Source organism: Perca flavescens, chromosome 18, assembly GCF_004354835.1.
Source record: "Perca flavescens isolate YP-PL-M2 chromosome 18, PFLA_1.0, whole genome shotgun sequence".
NCBI lineage: Eukaryota > Metazoa > Chordata > Actinopteri > Perciformes > Percidae > Perca > Perca flavescens.
Window position 1 is genome coordinate 15,765,903 of NC_041348.1, and position 15,992 is coordinate 15,781,894.

General features: G+C 41.4%; 1 protein-coding gene across 1 annotated transcript in view; it reads left to right on the plus strand.

Moving 5' to 3' along the window:
* nbas (NBAS subunit of NRZ tethering complex) overlaps positions 1-15,992 on the plus strand; it is a 169,007-nt gene that overhangs the window by 61,976 nt on the left and 91,039 nt on the right. Inside the window, exons 27-34 of the mRNA XM_028604439.1 lie at positions 703-765; positions 2,591-2,713; positions 2,799-2,901; positions 3,165-3,242; positions 3,376-3,530; positions 7,188-7,300; positions 11,007-11,120; positions 14,305-14,418. Coding sequence (XP_028460240.1) covers positions 703-765; positions 2,591-2,713; positions 2,799-2,901; positions 3,165-3,242; positions 3,376-3,530; positions 7,188-7,300; positions 11,007-11,120; positions 14,305-14,418 — 863 coding nt within the window. The remainder of the gene's footprint in view (positions 1-702; positions 766-2,590; positions 2,714-2,798; positions 2,902-3,164; positions 3,243-3,375; positions 3,531-7,187; positions 7,301-11,006; positions 11,121-14,304; positions 14,419-15,992) is intronic.

Sequence of the window (15,992 nt, forward strand, 5' to 3'; positions counted from 1 at the left end):
TTTTTTTTTTTTGGTGAGACAGCTTAATTAGGTCTAAGTCTGCTCAGAAGAATGTGATGTGCATTCACCCTAAGAGAGTTGGAAATGGGGAAATGGGCAGGGGGATTAGATGGTGGCCGGGAAGGGAAGGAAATAGAACGAGGGAGAAAAGGATATTAAAAAGGAAGAGCAGGAGGTGGAGCAGCAGCAGAGACTGTCACAGCGGAAGAAGAGAAATGCATTGAGAGGTCAAGATTTTGTATGTGTGAAAACGAAGAGAAATGTGCTCACAAAAACAGACACACACACACACACACACACACACACACACACACACACACACACACACACACACACACACACACACACACACACGCTCACTCTCTGACGCACACACAAAAGGTTCTTTCATCAGGGTCAGTACTCTAGTGGGGGACAGGCCAGCCTGACCCAGAATCCTTTGCCTCAAGGCAAAGCATCATGGGGTTTTATTTTTAGTGGGGAATCGGTACAACCTCACAGTTGTAGGCAACACACACACACACACCCACACATACATACAGTACACTGTACTAGCATAAATAACCACACAGTATGCACTTATGCACACTACACACACTTTATAATGCAAAAGACATTTCTACTTAATGTTCTACTTTTTACTCCTTTTTGATACCATGCACATAAAATAACCAGTGCTTTTGTGTTTTTATCATCCTTCAGACCAGACACCGACATCACCGCATCCCTCCACGATCGGGTGGACAAACTTGAGAAGCATCTCAGGTACGTCAACACACTCACACCATCTTTCAGCTGTCATCCCCCTCTTTGTCCTCCATTTTCTCTTTTCCACCTAGTTCAGCTGGGCGTGCATACAGTATTAGCGATATATATATATATATATATATATATATAATATATATAATATATATATAATATATATATTTTTTTTATATTGTTTTGTACAAAACAAGGATTCACTTCGGCTCTTCATCCATACATCACTGCAGTACCTGTTAGCAGGGCATTTAAAGTGCTCAGGAAGAGCCCATCAGTGTGGTGATTAGTGCTGCAATGCTTGGGAAATGTTCACTTTGAAGCAATGCTTATTACTTCCCTCCCCCATTATGGGCCTGATGGAAAACCGCAAGGAGAGGAGACACGAATGTGCAGTTAAAACACACACACACACACACACACACACACACACACACACACACACACACACACACACACACACACACACACACACTTGATATCAACGGACTTCTGTCTGTCTCATGGTATTCAAACAGCCTTGGGCATTTTCTCGGTTACAGGTTAAAATCACTTACGCGTCGCACCTCTCCCTCTCTCTCTCTCTTATTCCCTCTCTTTCTCCTCCACCCGCCTCTACTCAGGGTGAACTTTCAAACACAGAGAAGTGATGATGAGGAAGGAAGGAGAATAAGGATGAAGGCAGGGGGAGGGCAGGAGCCTGAAGGGAATGTGAATGTAGATGATGAGCAGGAGGAAGAGGCAACAGGAAAGCGTGTGTTGGCCAAACAAATATCCACACATATTTACACAAAGGCACACACAACCATGCACAACTGCACCCGGGGGAGCCTGGGAAGTGTGTTTATGTATATTTTGAGCTGAAGCATTGTGGCACACACAAACACACACACACACACACACACACACACACACACACACACACACACACACACACACACACACACACACACACACACACACACTCTTACCCAGATGAATCAGGTAGTAAATGCGAAGTGTCTGCTCTCCAAGTGCCTCCAGAATAAAAGCTGTTTTCAGCTGCTGCCACTGCCACTTTCTGGCACATTAATATGTGCACAGGGAACATGCAGACCCTCCCACACATACATTTACACTTGAGCAAATACACACATCCCCCCCACCCCACCCACCCTCTCCCCACACACACACACACACGTTGTAAATATAAAGGCTTGTTGTCCATATCTTTTGCTCACATTCACACAGATATAGCCACACACACATACGCACACCGTCACCTGTTTACTATGGTAATGAGTTGCAGCAGAAGGCGAAGATCTGTAGCAGCACAGCCCTGTTGAGACTGGGGGTGTCACGCTAATCCCACGCCAACACACGCACACACTCTTCCTCGGTCATATGTGACTGTCAGCATCCACATGCTCCACGACGAACACACTTACAAAGAGGTGCTGTCGTGTTGGCGTTGCAGTTTATCACGTTGCTCTTCAGTCTTGCTCTACACTTTCTCCATCTGCAGCGTGGCTTGCAAATAACTTTCTGCTGCCAAAATAATGAACAGCGTAGAGTGTATACATCTTCTGTCTTTCTCATCTGTACTCTCCCTCGAATGTTTCAGGCTTTTTTTTTTTACCCGCTTTTCTTCTTCTTTTTTCTTACTGTGATACTTACTTACCACTGCCAATCATCCTGTCTTCTGCTAGTACTGAAAGAACTTGTTGATTAATGTGACGTGGAACTGTATTTGTTTTTTTTGTGCGGTTTTCCTCGTATTAGTTTGTATGATTATGTCACCTACTTTATGACACGATTATATATGTATGAATCTGTGCATCTTACTTAATAGTGTGGTGGAGGTTCTGGAGAAACACGGCCTGCAGAAGCCTATTTCATATGTGAGGAACAGCCAGAGCAGTGAAGAAGAAGCCCACCAACTAATGGTCAAACTGTGCCGCCACACTGGCCGCAAGTATGAACACAACACGGAAACTTACACACACAAATGTCTCTCAATATCCCAGAAACATACCTAACGTGTAGGTGCATGTGTCCAGAAACCCTCCAGTGAGTGAGACGGTGTGGAGAGGTCTACTGCAGGACCTGCTCGACATGCAGCAGAATGTCTACACCTGTCTCAAACTGGAGACATGTCACCAGGTAAAAACAGCAAAAGAAGATTACACGGAATAATCAGATTTGTGCTAAAAGGGTTTGATTTAAAAAAAAAAGGCAAAACGTGTAATTTAAGGTGTCAGAGTGCACAACTTGCTCCTTGAGTGTAACTTTGTTCCTATAATCCACACATTGAGTTGTGTGTGTGTGTGTCCACCTCCTGAACAACTGAGTTCAGACTTCTACAGTGCACAGTTAAACGCCATCTCTCCCTGCATAATATCCACTCTCCTCCCTGGCTGCTGCAGGTCTTTGTCGAGTCCCTGCTGTGTTCCAGCCGTGTTGAGAACGTACGCCTGGCAGGGCAGCTCATGCACTGCTCCAAGGTATATTAAACATGACCCGTGACACCACTTCACACTCACACTTCCAATTGAGTTCTCCAAATATTACACCAGCCGTAATAAATTCTAATGCGGCAGTCTCATTGATCTCTAAATGTTATATTCGTGTTTCCAGGTCAGCCAGGATGTTCCCGTCAGCTTGTCTTTCCGGGGTAAAGGTTACGCTCTGAAGGTGGCCTACAGCAACAGCTTGGAATTAGTGTTGGCTGCTGCCAGAGAGTACTTCAACTCATCCACAACGCTCACAGACCCCTGCATGGGCTTGGCCAGGTGAGGAGGAACATGAGAAGTATTTCTCTACTTATGAGGACCAGTTTGATATTTTTCAACGGGCCGTTCTCAAAGCCCGACTTTAGATTTGGTTTGGTTTATCTGAGAGTAAAGATTAATGTTAGAAGTTATTGGTTGAGGGATGTCATTTCCGACCAACCTTGAACAAACTTTGCCATGCAGAAGTGGTTGTATGCTGTCTCAGATGTGGACCTTGCTTGTTGTTGATGAAAGGAAAACACCATTTATCCCTGCTTGGGTGGATGTATGTTTTTGTGCTCGCATGACATGAAAAAAATAATGGTGCCTTCTTTTATTTCATCTCCTATAGTATGTTGCATTAAGTTTATACCAAGTACAAGTATTTGTGTGAGAGTGCATTTGTGTCTGTTGCTGCTTTTAGATCTCAGAGGGGGGCTGGTGGGTGTCTAACCTTACCGTCTGTTCGTAGTGGGGAAGTGGGACAGTAATTGGGTCGTCATTCATTTATAGTAACTAATGCAGTGGCCCCCCTCCACACGGTTGGACAACATCATCCATTGTAACACTCCCACTCTGTGTGTGTGTGTGTGTGTGTGTGTGTGTGTGTGTGTGTGTGTGTGTGTGTGTGTGTGTGTGTGTGTGTGGCTTGTGAATTTCAGACATGAGATAGAAAGTAGTCTGTGAACTTGTGCATGTGGCTTTGAAATTAATAGACCATACAGACTAGCTGCCTGTGTCCTTTAGATTAAAATAACTGCTCCACAGACACACATTTTACCCTGTGTACTAAAGGCCAAAGACGCACACAAATACACACACACACACACACTCTGACAGATACACAAACTGTACCTGCCGGTGTCCTGAAAGGATGTGGTCAGTGGCACAAGTTTACACAAGGACAAAAAGATCTCTTAAAATAACATGGGAATCCCCTCCCAAGTACTAAAATGATCCTGCAGCATCACTCAGGACAGAGAACAGAGGCAAACTCACACAGAGACAGGCAAAGAAAAAGTACAAACACAGTATCAACAGGTCCTGAACAAATCTGTTTTATATATCATTTAACGCTGAACTAATCAATATCTTTACATGAACAATGGGTCAAATAATAGGTCATGACTCACCACTCTTATCATTCTTGTTTCCACCAGCATCAGGAAGCTGTTTTAGATTTTTTTTTTTTTATTAAAGCTCTAAAAAAATCACTGTATGCTTCCTGCCCAGCACCAAACAGCTGACAGACAAAGTTAGCAACTAGCTAGTGAACACAGTGGAACATTTAATGCTTAAAGAGCCAGAAATTTCCCTCAGGAGTTGGTGGAGACCAAAAACAGAACTAAAAGCAGAGTTAATATTTGACTTAATATTTGACTGAAATTGTTAAATTCCTGAGTATAGTTTAGCTCTTTCCAATAAAATAAAATAGGCTTATTTAATGTAGTTTAATTAGCTTGTTTACCAAACAATGTAAATTGTACTGCCAGTACAGCGTTAGATTTATTTTCCTCAGGTCTATTATGGTACTAGTCCAGTTGATCTCAGGGAGGTTGACCTACATGCATGTCATTATCAGCACTGGACAAGGTCACTACAACTACAACCATTTGTTTTAACGGTTTCCACTCAACTTTTAGCCTTTTCATCTTTTGTTTTTTTAAAGTTACAACTTCCTTTCACTTCTATTCTAGATATATGTAAAAGTTCTAAAATGTCCCTGGTTCAGCTTTTTAAAACTTGCAGGTACTCCTTTGAGAAAGACGCACATCCATAATTAGGGCTGCACAATTAATCGCAATGTTATCGGAATCGCAATATGAACTAGTGCAATATCCACATTGCAGAGGGGCACAATATTTGTTAAAGGCAAAATATGTGTCAAACCATTCTAAAATAAAGTATTGTGGTGCTGCAGAGACGTCCCAGCCTACATACACTTCAATCTTTTTTGAATATATATATATATATATTCAAAAAAGATTGAAGTGTGATGATTTTCTTTGTCAATGAAAATGAGAATAATGATACAAAAATGATCATTCCCTCCAATATCGTGAATCATATCGCAATATCAGTAAAAATAATTGCTATTAGATATTTTCCTAATATCGTGCAGCCCTAACCATAATACAGGAAAATAAATGTCATAAATAAGGGGGGTGATTAATTTTGCTGCTGGTTGTCTCTCTCATATTTAAGAAAGCTCATCATGGGCGTCCGGTTGGCTCAATTGGTAGAGCGGGCACCCATATGTAGAGGTTTACTCCTCAACTCAGCGGCCGCGGGTTCGACTCCGACCTGCAGCCCTTTGCTGCATGTCATTCCTCTCTCTCTCTCTCTCTCTCTCTCTCTCTCTCTCTCTCTCTCTGTCTCTCTCCCCTTTCATGTCTTCATCTGTCCTGTCAAAATAAAGAAAATGCCCAAAAAAACTAATCTTAAAAAAAGAGAGCTCATCATGCAAGACCTTGTTTGAGTAGGAGAGAGCTAGAGTGGAAATGACACAGAAATGAGGAGAGAGAAATCATTTTTGTGTCGGTATGCTGCTGTTTGATGTGCTGGTGTGGTTAAAAGAAGGACAAGGTCTCTACTACAGTGTGGTGTTCCATTGATAGATAACTGCTACACAAATGCTAAATTGTATTCTCCCTTGTGTCTGTTTAATAGGAAGTAGTTATCTGCACATGACATGCTGCAAAGCACATTGTGAATCTCGAAACTGAAATAGATTTTTTTTCCACCATCGTCTTTTCCAAGGCAGTCTCCACGCACACACGCGCCTGCAGACACTTCACAGCACGAGTACATAATCAACATGCCCTCTTTCTGTCTCTCATTCGCCCATCCACAGCCCTTTCCTCTGCTCTCATTTGCCAGGACAAACCTCTTGTTCCTGGCAAGAACACCAGCCGTGTTCAAAGAGTGGGAAGCTGTTGAGAGTGCTTTGCCGAGTGTGTGTACTCTAGTCTGTTAACAATATTGATTTAAACTGTTTTGAAGATTTATGTTTTCAGTTGCCTTCGTTACGCTGATAGGGATTCTGGGAAGCCTCTTCTCTGTCCGTTGTCTTTGTTCCCACACTGCAAGAGTTAAAGAAAACTGTGGTTTGGCTGACGTCAAAGCCTTTTTGATGTGGGATTTCGTTATTTGTAAATTAATCATTCGTTTTTTCCCCCCACTTTTTCTCTCAATCTTTGCTGTATTTTGCTTTGCTGTGTAATTGTGTGTCGTGATAATTGTGAAAACCGACAGCAGGCACGGACTCTCACACATTCAGTGTACTGTTACATATGCTAACTAATGTGCTACATAATCCTATTAAGGGTAATGAGTGTGGATTGTGTTGGAAGAAAAAAACTCTCCTGTTTTTAGATCCGTCAAATGAGTCTAGACTTTGTAAATAAATCCTCTTGAGCAGTCTTATGCTTCAGAACACGGTGTTGAGACTTCACAAACTTCAGATTGAATAAGCAATTTTTGCTGCAACTTTGAAAGTGTGTACCTAAATAAGTAAAACCCACTAAATTTATCATACAATCAAATATGTTGCTGCTGTTTTAAAACCATTTTACTGCACACTATCCGAAGAATGTAAGTGATTGTTGTGAGTTTCCATGTTCAGGTCATAAGAATCTGAAAATTCAGACTTCCGTAACTGGTTGTTGTCTTCAACAGGGCGTGTCTCCAGCTGATCACAGACTGTCCTCCGGCCATTCAGGAGGAACTAGACCTCATCAGCGCCCTGAGCCAACTGGAAGACTTCAGCGTCAGTATCCTGCCGCTGCAAGGTACAACACATTGTTTATGTCTGTGAAGTAAATGGGCTCAGTTCACCACACGTGTGCTTGCATTTATTGTCTGTGCTGTGTCTATTCTTATAAGTCTTCCTGATTCAAACTCAGACATGTAGCGCATGTAAGGACGTCGTCCTTAACCTCACTCACCCATGCTCCATCCAACCTGTCTCTATCTCTGCCGTCAGCTCCTCCATCCCTCCCTATGTCACTTTTTCTTGCCATTATATCTAAATATATGGTTATTTATGTATCAACTGTTGTGCAAACAACATCTGCCTGATGGCCTAATTAGGATTGAAGTGTTTGGTCTCTGCGTGTGTGCTCTCTCCTGCACTCACACACGTCTTTTTTTTTTTTTTTTTTTTTTTTTTTTTTTTCCGCTCCATCTGTAAACCTGGCCAATCAGTATTCACCTCCACACTCCTTCCTTTCTCTCTTGTCTGGCTCCACCTCTGTACCCTATCGCAGCAGTTCCCAGGCATGGCTCTCTGTTAAAGGAAACTGTGGAGCCAGAATGCACCAGCTTGGCCCCTCATCGCCTCACCTCTGAACCGAGGTGTTGTTTGCCTCCGAGGCCTCTGCTCTCGTCCCCCTTTTGCCCTCATCAAACTGAGCTGCCAGCATAAAACCACTGTGACAGAGCGAGCCATACACTACCATCTCTCTCACCCTCTTCTTTTTCTCTTTCTGCATCACTTATTCCTTAGTTGTTCCTTTTCCACTCCCTTTTTGCTCACTTACTATCACTCCTGTTCCTCCTCACTCCCTTCTGTCTCCTCGCATTATTTTTTCACTGCCCACGTATCCTTACCTGTGAGACCAAGTGAGAACAGGAGAAAGTTTAGGAAGAAAGTATGAGAAGGAAGGAATGAAGGAAAAACGCGACCAGGGACAGGTACATGGAAAGAGCCAATGAATAAAGAGGTAGTAGAAAAAGGTGTCGTAAAAGGAAAAATCTCCAATTATTACATTTTTGTGTTGTATGCGTTTTGTATCTGTTATAAGTGTCTAAAGCCTATTTTCAAAGTTCAGGCTCCATGGCTCTGTATTGCCTGTGGTGCTCTCATACAATCTTTTATACTGACTCAAGGACACATGCACACATACTAGTGTCCACACACAAAAATACACATTCACAGCCATATCCCTGCAGGTTTGCACAGTCACAGATAAACACGCACAAGTATGAAGTGGAAGATTTGAGAATAGGTAATCCATCTTACCCAGCCCCCAACTGCGCCTTAAGCGATGCTTCATATACACCACCCTCCGCAGAATTCCCTCTAGGCCTCGCCCAAAGGGTTGCCAAGCCATAAAGATCCTCAGCAGGGTGCAAAGAAAGCAGAAAGGCTTGTGGAGGCACTGAACATGCTATTTCTCATGTTTTCAGTGCAAGTTTAAAAAAATATATGGAAATGGGTTTTTGGGAGTTTCTGTAACTTGGACTCAAATTATGAAAAAGTTGAAAATCTACCTAGAAGTTCACTGTATCTTGTTAGTTCGGTAAGGACTGATATGCAAGTTATTAAAATGAAATGCATATTGTAAAAGTCAAACAGTGAGCATTATAACAATGCACAATAACAATATGGTGTAGATTAATTAAAAAATGTATTGAGTGATAAAGTGATTTTATTTTATTTTAACCTTAATTTATCAATTGAGGCTTATGCCAGAATTATTATTTATTGATTTTAGTTCAGCTTTTAATATGATCACGACTGTAAACTTGATATGAATGGACATCTTGCACACTGTGGATAAAATACTTTTTTATCTGACCGCCCCTGTCTGATTAAATCATTTTGAATACTGGGGTGCCTCATGGTTGCGTTTTATCTCCTGCACTTTTTTTTTCTATTTATGGAAATGAAATGCAGATCGATGATAGCAACTTTAGTCTCTTTAAAGCCTCTGAACACCCACACCGGGTGATTTCAGTTAGTGTGGCTGATTAGACCTCTGCTCAGGTTGAAGCCGGAGCTTAGTTGGGAACTTATTAGGTCACAAATCTTTTCTACCAATAAGAATGTCCTGCCCTAACTGATGCAACAAAGCTAACAAGAGGCTCAGGAAGATGTCAATCAATCACTTTAAACACGCCCAAACAGTCCTGGGAGAGGGTCTAATCAGCCAGATTAATTTAAAACACTCTCTCTGTGGGTGTTTAGGGCCTTTTAAGTATGCAGATCACAAGGCAATGGTGGGTTTAAGGGTAATAAATAATTAGAGGGTTCCTACATTAATCTCATCAACAATCTATTAAGATACTGTCAGGAGAATGCTTTGCTCATAAACGCTAACAAGACCAAGGAACTCGTTGTAAACAAACCAATGTGTCAGCCAATTAAAATTGAGGGCCAAGCTGTAGAGACGGAAGGTAGTTTAAAATATCTAGGAATGATCTTAGACACACACTTAAATTTAAATGAACACTCAGTGCAAAGGTTCATGGGACTGTGTTCTGGACTGTTCCTGTTCTAATTGAAGTGTGTTTTTAATAATGGTCTGTTAATGTTTTGGGTGTGCATTTATGTTACGTGGGTTTTAGTGTTGTGTGCTTCATTTAGTGTTTGTGTTTACAATGTCTGCGTGTGGAGATTGATGGCCTCTGGGCAGCGAGTGTGCGTTCAGCGTTTATTAAATAGCTTGAAAAAAAATCTCCTGAGTGAATCCTTCCACGCAGCTCACCACAGTAAAGAGTTGCCATTCCATTAAGACCACTCAAATCTGCAACCATTGACACTGATGTGGTGCTGACAAAGTGTGTGTGTGTGTGTGTGTGTGTGTGTGTGTGTGTGTGTGTGTGTGTGTGTGTGTGTGTGTGTGTGTGTGTGTGGGGGGGGGGGGGTTGTGCCCTGCCAGGGGACTGCAGATGTAAATTAGCCTGAGGCTAACTCTGGTACAATGCATCAAATGGTAACATTTATGTTTAAAATTGTACATGGTCCCTGATAAATAACATAAACTAAAGTATATTTTCCGACAACATCCCTTGCTGGTACGGAAATGTATAGGCTAGGAGCAAAAGCAAGCTCACAAAAATAGTTCAAACTGCCAGCAGAGACCGGTGGTAGAGCTGTACACAACACAAACCAGGAGGAAAGCAACATTAATAGTTTGGTAGCCTTCATATCCGTTGTTTAATGGGTTTGAGAAACTCCTTTAAGGAAGACGATATAGGCTCCCCATAGCAACAAGAAACAAGAGTTCTTTCATAGCATCCTCTGTCATCTTACTAAATAAATTACTTTGATTAGATATTAGTGACTGCTGCTGTTTTTTATGACGTCTGTGTAAGATGTGTCTTAATCGTTAATATTTAAGCTCTTTCATCCCAGCTGTTTATTCACTTATTACTTATTTATTGTCTTTATCTCATGTATTCTAATCAACGGCATAGGACGTTTTTATGTGTATATGTGTCGGTAAAGCTAAAGAAAAACTTCCAATAAAGATGTCTATTCTACTATGCAATATAAAAACACCTACTGTATCATCATCATCATCATAATCATCACTATACTGTATCATTATACAACATTTTATTATTTCGCAGACATCATGACAGCAGCTGCATCCATCATTTACACATCATTTGTATCGTCAGCTGCAACTTTTCCAGATTGAATACAGTAATTAGCGAAACATGTCTGACACCCCTCCCCCTCTGCCTTCCTCCTTCTCTCCCTCCCAGTGCGCCTGCGATCAGACCGTCTGTCTCTCATAGAAGAGTGCATCGCCCACTGCTCCACGGCCTACAAGCAATCCACTACTCTGCTGAATCTGGCCTCGCTTCTCAGAGTGGCAGGTACCTAAAGACGCATACACACAGACACCACTGACCTCATCACAGCATCTTTATATACAGAGTGTATATATATATATATATATCTATATATATATATTAACATATAAACGTTCAGTGAACATTAACTGATTCTCTCGTGGCAGATTCATTACAAAGCTCATGAGATTAAGGGAGAAAGGAGCGCCCACACGAGACACCGAGACGTACCCTGGCATGCGTGGGTACTTTCAGCGAGTGCACTGACAGTTCTCACACAAGAGGGAAATTCATCTTCTTGAGCAGCGGTTTTCAAATTTGTACAACAGGATTTGCAAGGATATCTTTGTGAACAGGATATATGGATAGATGTTGTTCCTGAATGGCAGCCCATTCATACAATAGATACAACCTCAAAAAATGTCATGATACTTGTCATTTTTTATCCTTCTGTCCTTATTTTAGCCCAAATCTTATTTACTGTTTTTCATAGCTGAGGGAGTTTTACAGACTATATTATGAGTTTTGAGAATGCTGCATCACCCATAAAAATAGTTTGGAGTTGTTTGCTGTGCCTACAAACCAGGCACCCACCGTTGGGCCTCTTTGAACCTGTTTGTTGCTTTAAAAACAGATAGAAGATCTTTGATCCTCCAAACCACTTTTAAAGTTGACAGATAATGGAAAGAGGCACTCAAGTTAGTGTTCAATTCAATTTGTTGAACAGACGTAATCTAGTTATATTAAAGTCCTTTTTCCATGATGTCCAAAAAATTCATCTGAAAGATGTGGACTTGCCAAGTTATGTCTGTTTTTTGAGGAAAAAGTGAAATGAAACATTATCATATACACTCCCAAACCCCACCAGGAAAGCCGCTGTTGAGCCTTTTCTAGTTTTGGTTAACAGTTTTCAGTTCTTTTAAGTATTTCTCTCTTCTCTTCTTTCTTTTGGAGTTGACCAGAAAAATATGTTTACATCAGTCTGCTTGTGGTTATTCCAGAGGGGATTCTCTTATATTTAGTTATGTTTTTGTAAGCTTTCATATCTCCCATTTGGGATTAGAAACTGCGGAAAAGTATCACTGCGAGCACACGCTGCTAACCGCTAACTGATGAGTCAACACATGAAACGTGAGTGACGTTGGCTCCGTTTTGATTCATTTTGAATTCCTAGTTAAAATTCATGAAGATCAAAATAAATATATGTTCATATTTTGTACATTTAGACCCCTCCCACCACCCACAGCCACCCCATAACGCCACAACATGACACTGACAACGTGGGAAAGTTTAAGATGTCATCCCGTTACTTCTCTTGCTCCAACATGACATGAACATTGCTGTTTATCTCTCGCTCTCACTCTCTCGCTCTCTGTCCTTCTCCCTCTGTATCTCCGTGTTTGTTTTTCTATGAGATAGACTTTTCTGCCGTCTATCTGTCTCTCCATGTGTGTTGCTTTCCCCTCTTCTGTCCTCCATCTGTTAACTCTGTAGCCCGTTCTGTCTTGTCTCTCTGAGGCCTGTCACCAGCTAAAGGAAACCTGCTAACCGAACGGCCTTGTGGCAGTTCTGTCTCTGTGCTGCTCACATTCAAGTCAGCAGGCAGCTCTCACTGTGTGGTTGACGAGAAAAAAAAAAAAGAGGGAGATGAGAAGAGGAATAAACACATTTGGAAATAAATAAATGCAGGGGGGAGGCTTTTGAAGGGCGCATAGCTCCGGGACTCTGTGGTGAATATTTAATGCATGTATCACCAGCACACTGGTTAAAACCCCCTAAGGGTTTGGTGCTCGCCTCGGTCTACAGAAGAGCTCCGTAAATCATTCTGTCCTATGGGGTAGAGAGAGTTGTTTTTGTCTGAATGAATCAATGATTATGATATTCCAAATGAGAATTAAATTGTGCTGACTCGGCCAGGATTGTGGTGATCCAGTATAGAGGCTCGGGAGTTCACTTTGTATTCAGAGCTCATTGTCTTGAGTATTTCCTGTTTGTTTTTTCCCTGACATTTCTCACCTTTGTATATCCGCCTTTTGATTGGTCCGTCAAACGACAGGTAGAGGCTTTGATTGAAAATAAATGCCAGATTAGGTCTTAAAAGCATTTGGTCTAAAAGAAAAACACGCACACACAAACCTCTATATTGAGGTCTTGACAGCTTTTGAAGACACCCTTTCACCAGTCACCCTGAAAATATTTGACCCACACCTCTTTCCCTCTCGCAGTAAACACTGCATTTCTATCTGCCACTCATTTCGCAGACAAACACACACACACACACACACACACACACACACACACACACACACACACACACACACACACACACACACACACACACACACACAGACACAGACTAATCCAGCCCCATCACATTTCTTCATCTCCACTTGCATCCTTTGATCTGCAGTGTGCAGGTTTGTTCAGAAGTCCTGCCTCTGCCTCTTTTGATCGTCCCGTCCTCTACCTTATTGTTTACTGAACTTAGACCGAGATCAAAGATTGCCCTGTGCCGCTACTTGAATGTTAACACCCCAGCCAATCCCACCAACACTATCAAACTGAGATTTATTCCTGTTAAGCAAGACAGCAGGATGATATATTTTTTTAATATTTCATACTCCCTCTTTTAGATGAACAGACACGGCAATAACCTCATTTAAGGCAGACAGATTAATATGTAGTCTCAGGCTTGGTCTGTGGTGCAGCTAATACAGTTAGACTGCCTTATGTTTTAGCCTTGAGCCTGTGTGTGTGGTCAGATGGAGATTTAATAAAGAGGTTTATTAAGCCAGATGTTATTATTATTATTATTTGTTTATTTAAAAGGGACAATGCACATCAATTGACATTTTTTAGTTTACACTCAAAATTTAAATGTGCCAGAGTTAGCAAAAAGCTCATTTTCATCTGTAGTCCCTGGCAGGTCAACACATCATGCTATTACATTAATAAAAAAAAGAATGCAAGAAAGATAAAAAGCAAATTTAAGAAAGAAGAGAAAAGAGAGAGGGACAAAAAAAATAAGTACAATACAAAGAAGGGCAGTACCTAGAATGAGGTACACCAGCTTGTACATGATGTTGTACGTGATATGCAGGATTATGAGATTTGGTCTTTAGTGTGTTAGCTTTGACATGTTGTTGTTGACATTTCTCAAGATTAAATTGATGTCTGCTTAAATGGATATCTGTCTGTTTGTATCTAGGCGATGACAAGGATGCGCGGAAAGGCCAAGTGCTGACCCTGCTGGCAGAGCAGGCTCTCCAGTGTCTGGACTTCAAGGCCTCCTACATCCACTGTCAGGACCTCATGGCTGCAGGTATGTAACATGTGGCACAGTACACAGGCAGGTAGTTGACAGAACTATTAGAGTGCACTGAAGCCTGTTAAAAATCTAATGTAAACTTTCCTCCTGCCTGTCTGCATCATTACATGATGATGGCAAAGCTTCCCCCAAAAACATTCATTATCTGCCAAATTCATTTGGATTATTAACATCCTGGCGACAGAGCTCCACCATAGTCACTGTCATAAAAGTGATTTTTTTTTTTCTTCTTTCCTGTTCTTCTCTTTGCCAACCTTTGGTTAGCTCTTCTTGTGAACGATGAAGTAGCAGCAGTTTCACGATCTTGGCTCATAGAAGGGACCGTGCCAATTAAAAGTGAAGGGTTCTTCTTTTTTTTTTATGCCAATGAAATGCTGCAGCTGCCTGCTGGAGTTCCTGACTGACAAATCATAGACTATCATCCACTCCCATACTGTCCAAGGCGCAGCACAGTCAGATTTAGGTTACACTGGTATTTAATAATCAAGATACAGTATAGCATCACGTCATTCCTTTGATTTTCTGAACATATTTCGCTTGTACGTATTAAATTACCAGTTATTATTTAGTATTTACAAACCTGAATATCCTACTAGAAATGAATACACACAGATTTTGAAAACACTTGAACGTATCACCCTTATATATGATACCCCAGTTTAGCAGCTATATTATGTATGTCTGCCGGCGATTTGATTTCGCCCTGCAGCTCAGGCTGGAAACCTGTACGTTTATCTATCCTGCTTCCGTTACAAATCTGCGGGGACCAATCACAAACTGGCTTATCCACCTGGCGCGCTATTGGAGGGTTTAACACGATGACAATAGAGATTGGTCTGGTGATAACCAGACTAGATATAAGGTGGCATATATGTGCAAATCTAGTATCTGTTATTGGCTGCAGACTGCTGGTTAGACACTTGTTAGTGTTGACGTCATGGAAAAGTGGTGATACTGCTAAACGGAGCTTTACCATCGAGTCAAACAGAGCAAACCGTTCTTAAGTTTTTAACAAATTCCCATTCCAAAACGTTGTAGATAGTAACTACCTGGTACTTTTTATGGTATCACCTTGGATACTAGAAGGTGGAGTTAAAAAACTGCAGACCTCTGATTGGTTAGAGAGTAACCTCACTAGCGTGACACGGGACATCCTGCACAATCCCTCCTTTTTTATATACCACAAATTTTTTTCCCCATTCGCCCCAGATTTAAAATAATGGCAGCCCGCAGAACTGCGCTGTACACTATTACATAAACTACGCCATAGATATCGATATGATACGAGTACACTACACCGCAGACTATTAGGGCCGTACAATTAATAAAAGGACAGATGTTCCTCTGTTTTTTTTCACGCTAAAGATGATGATTATGTCACGGCAGTATTTCTTGTTGTATGTTTGAGCTCTTTGGTGTTTCTTTAGGTTGGTGCCTGTAATGGTTTGTCTTGGTTTGGTTTCAAACACTTAAGAATTTCTCGCTTTGGGCTTCTTACATCCTTCCTTGGATGGCCTAAAATAGAGATTGAGTGACTTTGTGTCTGTTATGCACAAAAACAATAATTA